The sequence below is a fragment of the Teleopsis dalmanni genome, chromosome 2 (genome assembly GCF_002237135.1).
Source record: "Teleopsis dalmanni isolate 2A chromosome 2, ASM223713v2, whole genome shotgun sequence".
Classification (NCBI taxonomy): Eukaryota; Metazoa; Arthropoda; class Insecta; order Diptera; family Diopsidae; genus Teleopsis; species Teleopsis dalmanni.
The window spans coordinates 124200572-124218558 of record NC_051847.1 but is presented as its reverse complement, the minus strand read 5'-3'; the positions used below and the strand labels follow the sequence as shown (position 1 = coordinate 124218558).

Here is a 17987-nt window from a genome sequence, read left to right as displayed (position 1 = left end):
TGAACATCAAATGAATAAATAAACCAGTTTACCATAAGTTGTGATATACTGACGACCTTTCTCATCAATACGTGGTTTAGGTGCCTCTAATTGTATAGTTTGATCCATTAAAGGTTTTAAATATTTGTCAATAAAGCTTTTACTTTTATATGAAAAAGGCAGGGTAACTAAACGATTCATGACATTTGTAAAGTTATTATATTCAATATCAGCAATTGTTTCTACTAATTCCAATTCCAGTTGAGCTTTTGATAACCATTGATGACCAGCAATATCACTGTAAGACATAAAACATTATTTTGTGAAAAAAACTTTTAGCTATGATATTATATTGGACACAAAATTTTAGTTGTAGTTTACTAAATTTACATTATCACATTATTATAGTTTATCTATCTTTGAAATAAAGTAATGATCCAAATTAGTGATTTAAATTGCAGTTAATTCTTTACAAATACACAATTTTCCATTTATCCTTACATATACTTCGATTATGGGATCTCTTCGACAACTTCTGTCTATAAGAAAAATATTGCTTAATTGCTCTGTGGCCGACCGGCAATCGCCTAGCGTCTATAGGTTTTTACTTTCTTAAATATGCTTCCAGTACTTACTACCAATGTATACATTATAGACATTGCCCGTTTCATCCAAACAATACAGTGATTCTATGGTCTAGAATAAGAATATCCACATTCAAAACTGCTTGTCAGCTAGTGTTTAAAAGTTCTCTGTAGTATAGAAATCAACATTTTTCTTAAGAGTCAAGTGAATCCATATTTTATGTCAAGTCATCTATATATCTTTGCAAATAAAGTCTAACTAGCGAAGGTTAGCGTTATGAAGAACTTTCAATAGTTAAAGTTACATTTTCTTTTTACAATTATAATAAATTAACCCATTCGCAGTAGTAATTACATTGATAACGCATAATAAACATTCACTAATGATAATGTAATAATGAATTTAAAATCATTTATAAATACTTATTGTGTTTTTTATAAAGATTTTATATAATTTGTATGTGTTCAGTCGTACCTGAACACAATATTATTCGATTTATAAATACATACACTTTTAAATTGGGATCGGGTTTATTCCCACGACGTAACATACGCTCTTCTAAGTCATTCAGTTTATTAATTTCTTCAGCGGCATCCTTAAATTTACAAAACATAAAAACTAAATTAACAATAAATTTGAAAAAGAAAAATACAAGCAGCTTACAAATAATAATTTAAAGAAATTAGGTTTGCCGGTATAAAATAAACTATTGAATGGTCTGCCCGTTTCATCGAACTCAGCTGCTTTTCTAGCTGGAAATACTTCACTTGGATGTTTCATAGTAGGACGTGCTTTTTTATCGAAAATTCCGGATGGAAACAGATATTCAATGGCATTCTAAATAGAAAGAGAAAAAAAAAGTTATTATTAGGTCTTAATAAAAAAATTAATTGAATTGCTTAAAAGCTCACATCGATGTCTTCTTGTGTGAAACTTTCTGGATCTTCGCCCATCATATTTGCCAAGTGTCGCTTGCCAATCTGATATTCCAAGTTTTGTGTTTTCATAAAATCATCATGTTCTTTGGCACGTTCCAGATATGCCGTCATAGCCTTGCTAACCTTTTGTGTTTTGATAGCTAATGGCGCTGCTTGAACGGTTACCTCTGTTCCATAGTTATGCTAAAATATTTCGTTTTCATTAATTATATTAAAAAACAAAAAACATTGTTTAAAGAACATAAAAAACAAAAGCTAGCAAAGACGGCTCACATTACCGCTAAAAGAGGTTATGCAAGCACAATAATTACTTATTATTTATATATTTAAAAATGAATTGATTTAATATAAATCTTATATATACCGCATTTGTTGCTATTGCACTGTTTAGTTTGCACACATTTTGCATTAAATTTTTACTGTTTTTTATAACATTAACATTTAAAACACGCAGCGCCATTATTTCAATTTACTGCATTAAAAATTTTTTTAGAGGAATGTGTTTAAATCAGCTGTGCGTTGATGGCGTAAAGAGAGCGCTTCATATATAAACAGAGCGCAATAAGTGTAATAAACCTAAAGTGATAGATACAGCAAATTTAAGTTATGTGTTTGTTTAAAATATTACATATGCTGCTGAAGATGATCTTAAAAATTAAAAATTTTAAAAAATTACAACTTTATATAACTACTTATATTAATAATATCAAATATACAATAAATAGAATAAAACACAATAAAAATAAATAAATTGGTTGAATTCTCACTTTAGTTTTCAAAAAAATCAACCGTTTTTGGTTCAATTAAAGATTTTTCAAGTATTTGCATTATTTTTATAGCTTTTTGTCATATATAAAATCATTTTACACTATATATGTCCTCTTATACATATTCCAACATAAACAAAATATATTGTTGATAGACATTTATTTATTTTTCTTTTAATTTTTTTATTTTAACACCTACTAGGTAGTTTATATTATATTAACACAAAGTAAATATCTTGATTAGGGCACAAATTATTATAAATTATTATAAATAAATTATTATAAATGAAGCAACTGTGAAATTTTTTCCTGCTTCAAGAATCTTAGAGTGTAAATATTTTAGTGGTTTCTTTATTAAGAAAATTTTAAAACAAAATTTATGTGTTTTAATATCGAAATTGATCCTTCAAAGAATCACGCTCTAAATATGTTTTTTCATCCACATTTAAAATAAATAATAAAATTAATCATTTATTTGAACAAATCAATTTAAATTATTTGTTCAAATAAATTTTTCTCAAGAAAAAGGTTCAAGTTGATATTAACTTGTAATATATTAGACATAGTCTATTTTTCAAAATAAATATTCGAAAGCCACAATGTGAGACTTGAACCCTGGAATGCCCATTAGAATACAGAAGGCAGACATTAAGACAACTCAATACTGTTGTCTTAGTTTTGGGACAAAAAATATGTCTAAGAAATATAGCCAAAATTGAAAGCAATTGCGAGGAAGAAGGGAACAAATTTTTACTAAGTAGTAATCACTGATTAAGAGGAAATTCTGTGTGAGGCGTTGTTGTAACCACGATTTAGAGCGAGATCGTCCAAAGGCCCAGAAACGTCGATGGTAAAGCGAGCTAGATGAATAATATCGGAGGGAACTTACGACACCTGGTGAAGTATCTTCGAGTAGGGATAATAAAACGCTTAATGTTGGAAGATTTATACATGTATTATATAGCGGAGTTAGGAAAATGTCACAATTTGTCACAAAAGGAAATTACCGAGATTTTTGATTGGTTAAGTTTAATTTTTCAAGTATTGTGATACCTGGCGAGGGAGTTAAGGTCATTACTGATCTGGCGTGGACAACCAGACCTAGCGTAGGTAAAACAATAATCTGCAAAAAAAAATCTGCTTAACATTGTAGGGAGGAACAGGGATTTCGGAAGTAGTATATCTAGCATTATGATTCGAATAGAAACACATAATTTTATAAATTAGTTATTATAAGGAGATATACCATATTTACTAAAATTAATTTTAGAAAAAAATAGACTCACTAGTTACAAATACATCATAAATACATCCTCGCAATATTTATATTTGACTTAGAAAATTTATGATAATATGTATCTCCAAACATCAGTTATCAATATTGATGTTCTCGATATAATAACATTAGTTGATGTTTTATTTATTTAGAAAACTATTTTGGGACAAAAATAAATTAATTGTGTGAAGTTAAACTTCTTTATCTGTTGCATCATAAAATAGTAATACGTATCATGTCCTGATGAAGATGCGAAATAAATTTCAAGAATTCGAAAAATTATGTATACAAAATAATTATATTGGATGATATAAAAAGTGTGCGTTTTTTGTCTCTAGATAATGTTGGTACCCATATATCTGGAACACTAATCCGATTATGTCAACCGAGCATGCGTTTAAAATGTGAGATTTGAGGCTACATTACTTTGTAAAGACAGTTATGTAATTCGTCACTCGTGTAAAAACTTATATTGATTTGAAAGTAACTGAAATATGTAAAAAATACTCTATATGATGCTTTATGATGCGAGAATATCAAAGGGAAACGATCATGATCAAAGGCTGGCGACTTCCACAAACGACTTCATGGATTAACGGCAAACAAGGTTATGTGGTTGGTAAGATTGGAAGGAAATTGTCTATTACGAACAGTCTTTAACTGCTCACAACACAACTGATTAAAAAACACAATCAACGAAAAGCGATCAGAATTAACCAACAGAAAAGAGTTTGTGCTTCATCCTGTTAATGACAGGCCACATACATCTTTGATATCTCAGAACAAATTGACGGAAATGAATTGAGAAATTTTTATGCGTCCACCGTATAGCCCAGATCTTGCACTGTCTAACTACCATTTCTTTCGGTCTCTGCAAAACATTCTTAATGATAAAAATTGGCAAACAGATAGTATCTGTTGCGAAAATTTTCGCTGTAATGGTACTGTGAAATCACGTATAAAAACACGCTTTGCTTTAATTTTTATCCATTTTTCCACAATTTTATTATTTACAAATTGAAAATGCACATTTAAAAAAACATATTGTTTACACACAATAAATATATGAAAAAAATTTTAATTTTAACTTTAAATTAACGACTTAATCACACCTTCTAAAAACGTAGGTATGTATGATCTTTGCGCATTGCATAAATTTGCTAAATTTATATAATTTACTAGTTACTTATTAAAATAATATAATGTAATGCTGTTTCTTATTTTTGTTAGTAGTAGATGATTTGACTGAAGACTAGCTGATACATTACTTCCAAGCCTGTTTTATCAACTTCCTTGAAGATAATTGACGTACCACTATGGAACCAACAATTAAAGCTACTAATACAGTCGTTATAAGTATGTAATCAAAATCATCTTTTAAAATATCAAAAGTCTTCGATGGTGTGATGCGTGTAACAAATATATCTGGAAATAATAATTAAATAACAATCATTATTATTATTTCTTTTTTAAATATAATATCAACATACCTAAACCTGTAGCAGCTACCAAGCAAGTACTCTCCAAACCACTTGGCGAAGTATAGATGGTATTCAAACGTGCTATGGTCTGATTATAATTGATCATATTTTCATTTGGTATTGGCAATTCAGGTATATATGGAATCGCACCCTCTTCACGTCCCTGAGTGGTAGATGATATTGGTCTGCGTGGATCTAATAATGCCCATGGCATTTCTACTATAGCACCACTAGATATACCGACTATCAAAATAGTTAATAGTTAGAATAGTTATCAATTCTTATAAATTATTTGAATGAATTTGAACTTACTCAATACATGTTTACTGGTAATGCCACGCTCAGTTATTGTTTCCTGCATCGCTTCCACTGTTGTAGGTAGAATATATGATTGTCGCTCCACCAATGGCATGAGTGGTGCATTAAGTGAACTCCACACACTACTATTAGCTTGAGTCTTGCCTTCGTAAAGTTCCATGGTAGCTGTGGAATAAAAAAAATTAAATAAAATATGTATGCTAGACGAGTTAAATCTAAAAAATATATATATACGGATTTGGTAATAACTTTTTGAAAATTAGCTTTAAAATTAAGTACCAAAGTTCAATTTCCTTTGAATATTTGGAATAAAAAACTCACTAAAACTAAGAACTTCATTAATTACTAATTTTTTATACTAAATATTAAAAATGTATATATTATAGTTATATATTTATAAAAACTTAAAAATAAGAGAAACGAATAATATTCGTATAGTATGTGATTAAAATCAACTTCCAAATGTAAGTTTGTATAAAACTACTTACTTATTTCAGTGCGTCGCACTTTGTCATTGTAATATGAATAGGCCAACCAGTTTTCTGAGTGTATGATATGCAATGGGCCGCGTACTTTACGATGTGTCAGTGAGAACACAACCGATCCAGATACAACATCAATCAGATATACATTTAAAATAACTGTGAGAAAAATCAATTTATTATCATTATCATTATCTGACGGGATAACATTTATAGCAAAAAGTATAATTACATTTATGTATACTGTCGGGTGCTTGTGTAACAACTGCTACCAAATTTGGATTTATGTATTTGTAGAGCACAGACCGATCGCCCAAAACACGTCCTTGTGAATGTACCCGTTCAATTGGATTTTTCGTAGCAACGGCTATGATTTTGTGATCATTATTATGACCACCCAAGCGAGCATTCCAAATAGTGGTGCTCTTTAGTATCTATTTAAAGTAAAGTGAAATTTATTATATTAATTTAATTTGATATTTTATATACATTGACATTTAATTATTTATTAAATAAATATGTATATTTAAAGCAGACAAGGATGACAAGTATCTATTTTTTATGTATACTGTGACTTCAAATATAGACTTTCACATGCAAGATTTAAGTCCTTATAATATTTTCTTTTCTTTTTACTAAACTTTTTAAGTACAAATGAAATTGTTGATCAATAAAAATGTTACCATAAGCATTAACAAACTCAGCGGTTCATTACACTTTTATTTTCATTCTTTCTATTTTTGTTATTATAGATTATATTCTACTGAGATTTTTACAGTTTAAGTTAAGATCAAGCAAGGCAGCTCCCACTTAAGCAGTGATCCGTGTCCAAAAAATATTGAAAACCGCGAAACAAAATAGACTTTTTTAACCCGAAAACCCAAAGCTAAGAAAACTTCCTTAATGAGTCTGAGAAGATTGGATAGAGAGAAAAAGAGAGATTGATGATTTCTCACTTTTTTCCATATTTTTTGGATCTTAATGTAACCAGTTTAGTACGTTTTGGTAATTTGAGTTCGACAGAACAACAAAATATATTGTAAAACCAAAATATATTGTTGTTGGTTAGAAGACTCTTTAATGAAATGCTCTAGGGCATAAAAAAGCATATTTCTGTGATAGTAGTTGTGTACTAGAGTGATATATAGCAAAACGATAACGACTGAATAATGATGACAATCCCAATTTTGATATTGAATATAATTATTTGTACATGTGAATATACAGAGCATGAAAATGCTTTAATGTCTACTTACACCTTGTTCGTATGTTATATAGTAACCCTTCAGGACTGCTGTATTCTTATCTGCTGTGAACATGTACATACCATGAGCCTGAAATTAAAGTTATATATATATAAGTATTATAAAATTATTTTTTCAATTTTTTTAATCTTTATATTTTTAAATATTTAATATTGGAAAATAACTGTTATTAACTGGTTATTTTTAAATATAAATTAGTCATAAATTATAATAAACAATCTGCAAAGCCTCATTAAACTCTCTCTAATTTTAAATCTTAATGTTATTACCTTATTTTTGACACTTTCGGGATAAACATATATTCCATCATCTGCAGAAATTGTTAGTATACCCTTAATGTAATCAGTTTCTGTTTCAGCTAATAAGCTTAACTGCTTTATTTTATAATCAAGTTTAAGTATGCCACCTTCTGCATGCTGACCAGTAATTGGATTAAAACGGAAAAGTAAACCATTGCCTGTATTCTATACAAAAAAAAAAAAATTCATGGTGGAATTAAAATCAAAGACCATTCATAACTATATTAACAAACCTTTTCTTTAGCCACAATAGTACATAATGGTTGTAAAGGAAAATGTTTCGAAGTACGTTGCACGAGTAAGCGCATTTTTTCCCCATTCTCAAAGTTGCCAACATTTGGTAAGAACTGCTGCCAATGATGTTTGCCACTAATATTATCAATTCCAAAAACTTTTCCACTCTTCGTCAACAGAACCAACATTTTGTGTAAGCCAAATGAATCACGTACTAAGCCTGCTTTTTGTGTGGCGCTTGGTGGTGGTGCCAAACCAATTACATGTAAAAAGATGCTCTTTATTTGTAAGATTTGTGTGGAAATTCGCAATAAGAAAGCGCTCAATATATCACCTGTGATTATACATTCCAAAATTTATTATTACTTATCATTTTCGATTAAAATAACACTTCAAAAATAATAAAGTAATATTTTAAAACACATGCAATTGTTTAAATTATAATATATAAGACTTATAAACACCGAAATGAATGCATACAAATACAAATACAAATAAATTTTAGTACATGCTTTGTTAAAATGATTGTTACACTCACTCTCAATTCCTTTTGAATCCTCTTTTATTGTTAATAAGTGAAAACAAATTTAAATAGATTAATAAGAAAGAATGTAGTGAAAAGCCCATTACCAAGAAATTACAAAAAGATTACTTACCAGATTTCCCTTTCAACTCATTTTCAAGTGTACCCTCTGTATCAGTCAATGGTAAGTCTATGAAATCTGCAGCTACCACATTTGCTAAGGCTTCTTCTCTCGACCAGCGTATTTTATTCTGCTGTACCGCTAAAATCATATCCGCACTTGTTTCCAAAATGTAAAGACAACTCTTGCCGTCATTCTGACGTTTCAGTTTGCAATCTAAAGTACTCAATATTGGGACGCCATAATTATGCTCGTATGGAACACGATTAGTTAATTCTTCAATTTTTTCGCAATTATCCGCATAGTTAACTTGAATGTTTAAGAACTACAAATCAATATATTTTAAATATTAAAATTATATATCTGTATATTGAAAGTATTTAAAAACTAACATTGTCCACAATATCAGCTTGAGCTATAACACGTCTCTTGTTGTAAGTGCCCACAGCATAACTATTGCTTACCAGGTCCTCACATATTTTCACTTCATCATTAACACTGTATAATTTTCTATCCACAACATAAACTCCATTCATTTCCTGAAAATAAAAAAGTTAATAATCAATATTTTTTAACAATCAAAACTTTTACAGTTATTTGCAATTACTTTCAAAGGTTGTATAGCACTAAATGGCTGAACAGGTAATGTTTTAGTTAAAACTTTAGGTTGTGCTGCTGTTAGATCAATACTAATTAACTTATCACCGCTAGTACAAGTGTAAAAAACACCACTACTTGTGCACTGCTCTTTAGTTATCCAAGCAGCACTAATTTTATTAGTAGTTCCTGTAGGATGTCCACTGGTAGCAAAATACTGTGTCACTTCCAAGTGACTGTTCCACACAGGCACAACATGGTATAATAAAGCCTTTTGATAAAACCAATAAGCAGTCTCTGCACGATCTGGTTGTAAAGGCATTAGAGACCATTCCCATTCAAGGTGTGCAGAGTTTGCGTTCCAGCCGCGTACTATTGCTGGTGCATGTCCTTGCACCGTTAACATATCGAAGCCATGATTAGAATTTGCACGTGCTGCAGCAGTATTACTACTGTCGCCACTAGCTGCAGTAACTTGTAGCAATTTTAAACTACCCCGTGGAAGTTTTTCAAGTACTTGCCGCCATAAAATCTCACCAGTTTTCGGACAAAGTGAGGCAACTACATTTTCACGTGTGGTAACCAATAAACGTGGTTGAAATGAATTTAAATCTAAGTGTGCAGATTCCAATGCACCTATATTGATGCTACGCCTGCATAAAAAATTAATATAAATTTAATTAATTCAATACGTGTACCTTAACCCCAACTTACCAGTCAAATTTCTTTATTTGATCCTCATAAAGTGCAGTGGTTAAATTGAGTAAAACAGCCGCAACTACAGCGACTAATAAGATGCACTTCATTGTCATTTTCGTTTTCTATACCTTTATTTATACTCTTGTTAATACAATTATTACAATATAACACCTAATTTAATTAAAGATTTTAAATTATTCACTTAATTTTAATTAGAACATGATGAACACGGCATTAGACGGGGTTGAAATGAAAATCATTTATGTCGTATGATTGTCAAAATTTTGTTATCTATTTATTTCTTTATACAAAACCCACATATAGATGGCAGTATAATCGCTTGAGATAAAAAAAATTAAGCAAAATTAAAATTAATTAGAATATTAAAATTATTAATTTAGATTGTGAGTTCAAATTTATAGTTGTATTTTTTATGCAATCTATTTTGTTATGGCAACAATAATGCCACAATAATGAAGAGTTTTAATAATTGAATTTTAATTTGTTAAAGATCATGCCGTGGCTGATGATGGGTAGAAAATAATTTAGCTTGGGTTTGTGATAACCGTTTACGTTTGTCATTTCAATGCTATTTTCAAAGTAATGTACTTAACTCGACAAATAGGCAGCAATATGTGACATTTTTATTTCAAAAACCTTATAAAAATATTCTAAAAAAGTTTGATAAGTCTAAGAATAAAAAAAGCGGGTTTCTTGTTCTTTTTAACGATATTAATTTGATGTCCCCAATTCCACGTCTCCGATAGTTATTATTATATTGTTGTTGTTGCAGTTTTATCGCATTATCCTCGATATGCTTTGTATCTGCGCAAACTTTGCTTATTTTACATTGGAGCATTGATTGACTCACAAAAATAAGAAAAAGGTAAAAATTATTCTATGAAATTTAAAAAAAATCCACAAATACTAAATGATAACAAATCTGCTGTTAATTTGATGGTATAACATTTACAAAGAGCGATATTACAATACATACCATATATAGCAGACTAGAAAAATATGTGGAGACATGACCAGTATAATGAATATGCTCATATGTAGCACCTCAGTGCATCGCATATCGTCATATGACGCCTCATAAGTGGGACTCAAATATAATTTATTCTGATGGAATCAACTGCAAATTGCCAGTTTTAGTGGGAATTGTTTGCTCACTAACTTCTGTTGAATAAAGATATTCTTATCACCATTTTCGACAATTTCGTTTGGCATAATTTGGGAATTTAAGGAATAATAAAGTTTCTTTAAAAACGAAATTAAATCACGCGGGTTTAATTTATATATTATCTATATGCGATATGAATATGAATTCACATATGACCTGGTTGTTTTTTCTATACAATTACTTTTCTCGAAAATGTAATTTTTGCAGGATATAGTTTATATATTAATATGTGGAATATATATATGAAATAGCCTTCTTCATGCATTTCGTTTGGTGATCATAACTTTTTTTGCGTTTTAGACTTATAATGGTAGTTCAAAATATATGGTGTATTTTGATTATAATAAAAGTGATAGAAATTTTTACACAATAAATAAATCATTTTTAACGTTTATCAACACTGTTTCATATGTCAGTAATATTCTTAAAATTTCATTAAAAGTCGTAAACAAAAATTTCTGGAAGTGATTTTATTCGAAAATGATTGAGAAAAAGTTTGATAAAAACAAGAGTGAAAAACCACGAGATGATGGCGTTGAACTTGAAAATCAATTTATTTTAAGATTGCCAGAGGTAATAAATAATAAAATTTTAATGTAGTTAGTAATCCTAGTAGTTGGTGTGTAATATCGGTATCTCAGCTTCAAGATTCAGACTACAGATACGAAATAGGTCTGCAGTGTATTGTGCGTAAATAATGATACTATTTTTGTGGATTTGCAATTTAATGATTTTTTGGTCTGTATCAACAGTTTCTTTTAATTAGACTGCCGATCTTAATATCTTGTTATAATACAAACCCCGGTCTGTTGCTTTCTAATTTCATACTGATTTATCAGTTGTGAAGATAATTTCAAATGTTTTGTCTTCTTGTTATTTCAAATCATCCACGATTTGTGCTAAATATATATTACATCATAAAACACTTACATATTATTAAAAAAACTTTTGTATAAAGAAGAACCACATCTAACTCACAAAATATTTTAAAATGTATTCTATACTCTTCATGTATGTAATTGCATTTAATTCTACTATTTCTATTTAAAATGTCGAAGAGGTGGGGCGAACAGCAATTGCCCGTCATATTAGAAAAATAGTCCCGGTATACAAGATACTAAATGCAGACTTCATTATCAAAAACTAAAACGCTATTATGTCAAATATCAAGCAACAATTTAGACCCTAGACTCATCTATCTCAATTTCTTGATTAATGAAACAGAGTAATGAGATCCTAACCATTCCATACTAGAGAATGGAACAGTGTTTCCTAATCTGATTCAGTTGTGAATCAGAATATGATGACAAATAAATACCCGGTGGTATAAGAAAAAATAATCTTGTATGCGAGAAGACTTGCAGAATTAACTTAATAAACGAAAAATTAACTTAAAATACAGTTAAATAAATATATAGAAAAAGTGTTCAATAATAAATAATAGTAGGTCTTTTTGGCTAACATATAATTTTAAGGAAACCTTATTGCCGGTAAATAAATAATGCTTCTGAACTAATAGTAGTCATTACTTGTTTTTGGTCTCTGGAGGTAAAAACGACTACAATGGGAATCCGTCAGAATATTTACCGTCCCAGTCGCAACCCTAAAAAAAAAACTATTTTCGTTTTCTTCTGAGAGGATGGAACAGAAGGATAATGGCTTTTTGACAGCAGATAGCTTTAATGAGAATTCATTAGAATATTTACAGTTATAGTCCCGACCAGACAAAAGAAAGGCAATTGTTTTATTTTTTTAAGACATAATTATCCCCTTTACCTAAACGGTTTTTCAATAATGCTAGATATATAGCGAAAATAAACATTAATGAATTTTGGACTGGATCTGAACGACTTGTCTTACACAGCCAAATAATCAATTGGATATTAGAAGGGAACAACAAAATAGTGTGAAAGCACTTGTTAAATTCATGGAGTCAACACTTCAACCAACCAATGTAGGATGTACCAAAAGTTTTATTTACCGCCGTTAAGCAGACATTAAAAAAGAAAAACTATTCTCCACCGTAAAAGGATATTATAAGGTTTTCATCCTATTTTGTAGAGTGAGACAAAATATTATTAGTTTCTTGTTTTTATTTAATTAAATTTTTGGCTGACTATACAGCTGCTTCGAGTATTGCCAAATACCCATTATCAATAGTCTTTGAAAATTTTTCTTGTATTTATTAATACGTAAATAATTTTTTGAGACCTCGCTAAGAGTTGAGTTTGTATCTTGCCAACTGTGTTCATTAGCCAACTGACCCAAAGCGGTACTTGACTTGTATGTTCGAACTTAAAGTTTTGTTCATTTGCTGTTTGAAATTTCATTGGTAATTTTACCTGCTGTGTTTTATTAGAACGAAATCATAAACCAGCTGTAGAATAATTAAATTAATTATAGTTATTTTTATTTGTTAAGTTTTATTACTATTCTTTTGTAGAGGCAAGTTTTGCTATTGCATGTTTTTATATTATTATTTCTTGTGCATAGAACATAATCTAGAAACGTAATACGAAGAAAGTGGTGCCAATGTCACTCTACGATTCGTACAAACGAGACTGAAAATTGAATATATTTTTTTATGTTTATATCCATTATAATTCTATATTAAATTTGATTTCAAAATAAGTTACAACAAGAGTGATTATTTTACTTAATAGAAAGATTTCGAACAGTAGTTGCAATTGACTGCTTTTCGGAACCTTCCTATTACATTCAATACTTCGAGCAGTAGTGATTTGCAACTACTACTGTTCGGAACCTTTCTATTAAATGCAATAGTTTCTTTTAAAAAATAGTCACTGTCGTCACAACTGACGTGAAAATTAAACTTAATTTGTTCCAATGCTAAAAAATAAACTTTAATCTAACTTTCTCGTAATTAATAGTAAATTTGTAATAGTAAATTTTTCCCAATTTATTCTTTTGTTTTGAACTTATAACGGCCTGAATTGAAAAAAATTCTCTTATACGTTTAAGCACAAAAGTTCATCTGATATTCTTTTTGTTTTTGGGAATCAATTTTTAGGGTAATAAAGTAGGTGTAAATTGCTCAGAGCCTTTTTTATTTTAAGTTCACCAATTAATGCAATAAATAAATTTGTATTTTCATTACAGGAACCTGCAAAAGCCTTGATTGAGGCACTCCAAAATGGTAATCTTAAAGATCGTATGACGATCAAGATGGACAATGACTTACGTTATGGCGAAGTAACTTTTGATCAATGGCACTTGCATTCAAAAGTTGTAGACCTACCAACTGTACTTGAATGTCTTAAAACTATTGACAATAAAAGCTTCTATAAAACAGCAGATATATGCCAAATGGTAAGCTATTATAGTTTTAAGTTTGAATCAGTGACTTTAAATAACAATTATATGTAAATTAAAATTTTTATCTTAGATGATTTGTAAGGAGGAACCGGATGCTTTAGATTCCGAAAAAGAATCACCAAATAAAGCAAAAAAGAAGGATCCAAACAAGGTTGACAAAAAGTATTTATGGCCACATGGTATAACACCACCATGCAAAAATATACGTAAACGCCGCTTCCGTAAAACTCTGAAAAAGAAAAATGTGGAAGCACCAGAAATTGAAAAGGAAGTGAAACATTTACTACGCATTGATAATGATGCAGTTAAAGTAGAATACGAGATAATTAACGAAGAACTTGATAAACCAGCATTAGATCAAAGCTCGAAAGAATATAATGAGGGCGAAGAAGAATTTAATGATACACTCAACGACGGTGAAAAAACACTTAATGATTCGGCGACACAGAAGAATATAAATGTAGAATCAGACGATGATGATGTGCCTTCTAGTAGTGCAGCAATTGGCGGAGTTGGTGAACATGATATTTTTGGAGAAGAACTTTCATCTTCTGAAGATGAAGAACGCAATGTTGAAATGGAATATAGTTCACGTTTATCAGCAGACGATACGCATACGTCAGACTTTTCAGCTAGTGTTGGTGGTGCTGGCACAATAGTTGCTGACAGCTCAAGCAATTCCAAACAACAACCAACTGAATTTAATAGAAGCATGTTTGGAGGAAGTCCAAAACCTAATTTAGTTGACATGAGTAGCAAATTTGATGGCTCTAGTTCTAATTTAGCTGCTCCAAGTGGTTATTATGAGGAACAGAAACGTAACGATTATGATGATGACTTTTCAAATGATATACCACAAATCGAAACTCATCAAATACGACGCAAAATCAATGAGTTACAAGGACAAATCAATGACTTGAAGATGTTGAAGGCTCAAAAATCTCAAGAAATCGCTGCGATACAAAATCAAACTCTAAAGCAACGCATGAGTGAAACAGTTGAGAATTTATTGAGCCAAATTATCGAAAAGGAAATGCAAATTAAAAGTTTTGAAAAGATGTTGGAAAATAATTAGTAATTATTTTTATTGATTTATATAGTAAAATATACTTAAATTTATAATTTAAAGAAAATTTTTTTTTTATATAAATATTGTAAAGCATATATATATATGTTTGCAAAATAAACTATTGTAATACAAAACATTTTTGTATATTCATTCTGATTCTTAAAGCACTAAATGTTGTCATTAATTTTCTGTAGTATTTATTTTAGAAATATACAAGAATTTTTTAACAATAGAGTAGAAGTTGTATGGTCCACTTATGGGGAATTTATGATGTTTCATGAAGCTTTATTATTTTACTGTGCTATAATAATTAATAATTAATAGATAATCAATACAGATCTAATTTTAATATATTATTGAGATTGTGATTAATTAGAATCAATGCTGAACTTGTACTTTTTGTGTTATGGAATACTCTTGCAGTGTATCTAGATTAATAGTCTCTGTTTAAATGCATTTCAATTAGAATTTATAATCAAATATATAGTATAGTAATAATATAATAATAATAGATAGGTTAAAACAATTAATGGTTTTGCTACTTCTTACAGTAGGATACTTAATTAAAAGCTGTTGTTTTCATCGAAGCTTCCTCTTAATTGCAAAATTTTATTTTGCAACAAGTGCAAAATTACATCTCGAATAAATTTGCAATTTTATTATAATGAAATTATAAAATTGCAACTTAATTATTACTTTTGTTAAATATAATTAACTACAAAATATTTTGCGCTACTTTCAAAATGCAATTGTTTCAACACATAATAAAGTTGACCGCTTCACCAACTTAATTCATCTGGCAATGAAACTGGATATTGTCCGGTTAGGCAAGCTGTACAGTAACCAGTTTTGCTTGGATTCAATGCTTGTCGGTTCAGTTTTACTGCTTTAACTAAGCCCTCTACACTTAGATAAGCCAAACTGTCAGCGCCTACGTGCCTAGCTAGTTGTTCTGCATTTAATTTACTTGCTATGAGCTCCTCCCGCGTTGGTATGTTTATGCCCATATAGCAAGGATATTGTAAGGGAGGGCTTGCAATTCTGATGTGTACTTCTAACGCCCCAGCATCACGTAATAATCGTATAATAGGTCCAATCGTATTACCTCGAACTATTGAGTCATCAATAAGCACTAAACGTTTTCCAGCAACATTTTCAGAGAGTGCACCGAACTTTTTGGCTACACCCAACTGCCGTAGGCGTGTTGAAGGTTGTATAAATGTACGCCCAACATAACGATTCTTACACAAAACTTCTGCAAAATGTAAACCTGATTCTCTTGCATAACCGTGTGCTGCGGCTGTGCCCGATTCAGGCACAGAACTTACTATATCAGCCCGCACCGGTGCCTCTCTAGCTAATTCACGTCCACATTGCATACGTACAGTGTAAACCATTTGTCCTTCGAATATAGAATCTCCGCGTGCAAAATACACATATTCAAAGATACAAAAAGCAATCTTTTTGTGATCTGGCCTTTCAACTATGTCGATAGTACGAAAGCCATTTCGAGTGAGCTCTACAATTTCTCCAGGTTCTACTTCGCGCACATACCGTGCACCAATTGACAGAAAACCACAGCTTTCGCTGGACACCACCCAACCATCAGCTGGTGCGTCTTCCTTATTCAATTCGCCTATATTCAATGGCACGATCTTACCCAAACATAAAGGCCGATTACCATAAGTATCACGCGCTGCATAAATTTTATCTTTTAGCATTATCACCAACGAATATGAGAGCGGTGCTAGTTGCATAAAGTGCCTTATACGTGCTGGCCAGTCCGGCCCATCAGCCTCCGATACACCCTCAGGTGTACAACATAATGACTGGGTTATTAACTCACTATCACTAACGGTAGAGAGACCCACACCGCGACCTAATACTTCACGACGTAATGATTCACAATTTAGTAACTCACCATTATGTGCAACAGCCATTGCTCCATGCAAGGTGTGCACCACAAACGGCTGACAATTAACAACTTCTGAAGCGGCAGATGTCGAATAGCGTGTGTGACCTATACCAAGGTTACCTTTTAATTTTTTCATTGAATCATCACTGAAAACATTGCTTATCATGCCCATCCCTTTGTGTACATTGAAGTTTCTTGAAGACTTGCCCTCGCTGGTAACAATACCTGCAGACTCTTGTCCTCGATGTTGTAAGGCCACTAAACCCAGACAGATTACATGTGCAATATCAATTTGCGTAGGCCAATCGCCACAAGCAATTGCACCGAAAACACCGCACTCATGCGTTAAGCCAGTTAAGGCCTCTGGCTTTTCAAGGTCTGCAACAGACAATTGTTGTTCTGTGGGCGATGGCGCAATTTGTCTGTCAACATTTTCTTCAACATTTTCACTGCAGTCAGTGTTAGAATCATTTGCGTTATTTTCATCTAAACTCAATTCATCAAGATTTAAGTTTGCTGCAGCCATTGTACTGATCTGCTATGATTTTCCAACAATAAAATATTTGCAAATTATGCCAACATTTAATTAAAACTCACTTCGATTTACGCAACTGCCTTTCTGGTCTTTTTATAGCAAACAGCCCGCGCGTGCGATCTCACCCAAGCAGTGGTTGCGAACCCAATAACAACACTGAGCGGTGTGCTCGTGCTGTAGCGATGATAGTTTAGCTAATTACTGACAGCAAGATCGGCATATCGATAAGTCATCGCCCCATACAAACACAATTTCAAAAAATGTTAGTGATTAATTAAATATAAAATCTAAGTGTGGTTTGTGTCATTTTTGTTTAAAAAATTTTATTGAATTTTGTTTTTTTCTATTATTATTTATTGATATTATTATATTCCATTTGATT

The 17987-nt window shown here is 30.8% G+C and overlaps 4 protein-coding genes across 6 annotated transcripts in view; 1 reads left to right on the top strand and 3 right to left on the bottom strand.

Annotated features, from left to right (window-relative positions):
* The window catches only part of LOC119675739 (28S ribosomal protein S9, mitochondrial), a 61662-nt gene extending 59619 nt beyond the window's left edge, over positions 1-2043 (bottom strand). Inside the window, exons 1-5 of the mRNA XM_038086945.1 lie at positions 1867-2043; positions 1476-1685; positions 1228-1401; positions 1074-1159; positions 33-277 (exon numbers count right to left, since the gene is read on the bottom strand). Of these exons, the coding sequence (XP_037942873.1) occupies positions 33-277; positions 1074-1159; positions 1228-1401; positions 1476-1685; positions 1867-1962 (811 nt within the window). The 5' untranslated portion in view covers positions 1963-2043. The remainder of the gene's footprint in view (positions 1-32; positions 278-1073; positions 1160-1227; positions 1402-1475; positions 1686-1866) is intronic.
* A 2707-nt stretch (positions 2044-4750) lies between these two features.
* On the bottom strand, positions 4751-9793 carry LOC119678971 (ER membrane protein complex subunit 1). 2 transcript variants are annotated; one of them, XM_038091102.1, is made up of 13 exons: positions 9580-9793; positions 8876-9518; positions 8661-8807; positions 8281-8593; positions 8163-8183; positions 7624-7958; positions 7361-7555; positions 7083-7160; positions 6059-6260; positions 5833-5985; positions 5339-5509; positions 5036-5269; positions 4751-4970 (listed from the first exon to the last, which is right to left on the bottom strand). In XM_038091102.1, the coding sequence occupies exons 1-13, from the start codon at positions 9675-9677 to the stop codon at positions 4810-4812; spliced, it is 2751 nt and encodes a 916-aa protein (XP_037947030.1). In that variant the 5' UTR covers positions 9678-9793; the 3' UTR covers positions 4751-4809. The 2 variants fall into 2 exon arrangements, with proteins under 2 accessions (XP_037947030.1, XP_037947032.1); XM_038091104.1 differs by lacking the exon at positions 8163-8183 and having other exon boundaries at positions 4810-4970.
* A 1373-nt stretch (positions 9794-11166) lies between these two features.
* Positions 11167-15309, top strand: LOC119678226 (transcription initiation factor TFIID subunit 7). Its single transcript, XM_038089942.1, has 3 exons — positions 11167-11323; positions 13871-14080; positions 14157-15309. The coding sequence occupies exons 1-3, from the start codon at positions 11231-11233 to the stop codon at positions 15159-15161; spliced, it is 1308 nt and encodes a 435-aa protein (XP_037945870.1). The 5' UTR covers positions 11167-11230; the 3' UTR covers positions 15162-15309.
* A 57-nt stretch (positions 15310-15366) lies between these two features.
* On the bottom strand, positions 15367-17848 carry LOC119678225 (amidophosphoribosyltransferase). Of its 2 annotated transcripts, none has more exons than XM_038089939.1 (2): positions 17668-17848; positions 15367-17608 (listed from the first exon to the last, which is right to left on the bottom strand). In XM_038089939.1, the coding sequence occupies exon 2, from the start codon at positions 17594-17596 to the stop codon at positions 15935-15937; it is 1662 nt and encodes a 553-aa protein (XP_037945867.1). In that variant the 5' UTR covers positions 17597-17608; positions 17668-17848; the 3' UTR covers positions 15367-15934. The 2 variants fall into 2 exon arrangements, with proteins under 2 accessions (XP_037945867.1, XP_037945868.1); XM_038089940.1 differs by having other exon boundaries at positions 15367-17605.
* Between the last annotated feature and the right edge of the window lie 139 nt (positions 17849-17987).

Excerpts from the sequence above, each read along its gene's own strand:
- LOC119678971 (XM_038091102.1), bottom strand. The coding sequence starts at position 9,677 with ATGACAATGAAGTGCATCTTATTAGTCGCTGTAGTTGCGGCTGTTTTA. Across the intron at positions 8,808-8,875 it reads GTGCTATACAACCTTTGAAA|GAAATGAATGGAGTTTATGT; the intron begins GTAATTGCAAAT and ends TTTTATTTTCAG. Across the intron at positions 7,556-7,623 it reads CTATTGTGGCTAAAGAAAAG|AATACAGGCAATGGTTTACT; the intron begins GTTTGTTAATAT and ends TTTTTTGTATAG.
- LOC119678226 (XM_038089942.1), top strand. The coding sequence starts at position 11,231 with ATGATTGAGAAAAAGTTTGATAAAAACAAGAGTGAAAAACCACGAGAT. Across the intron at positions 11,324-13,870 it reads TTATTTTAAGATTGCCAGAG|GAACCTGCAAAAGCCTTGAT; the intron begins GTAATAAATAAT and ends TTTTCATTACAG. Across the intron at positions 14,081-14,156 it reads CAGCAGATATATGCCAAATG|ATGATTTGTAAGGAGGAACC; the intron begins GTAAGCTATTAT and ends TTTTTATCTTAG.
- LOC119678225 (XM_038089939.1), bottom strand. The coding sequence starts at position 17,596 with ATGGCTGCAGCAAACTTAAATCTTGATGAATTGAGTTTAGATGAAAAT.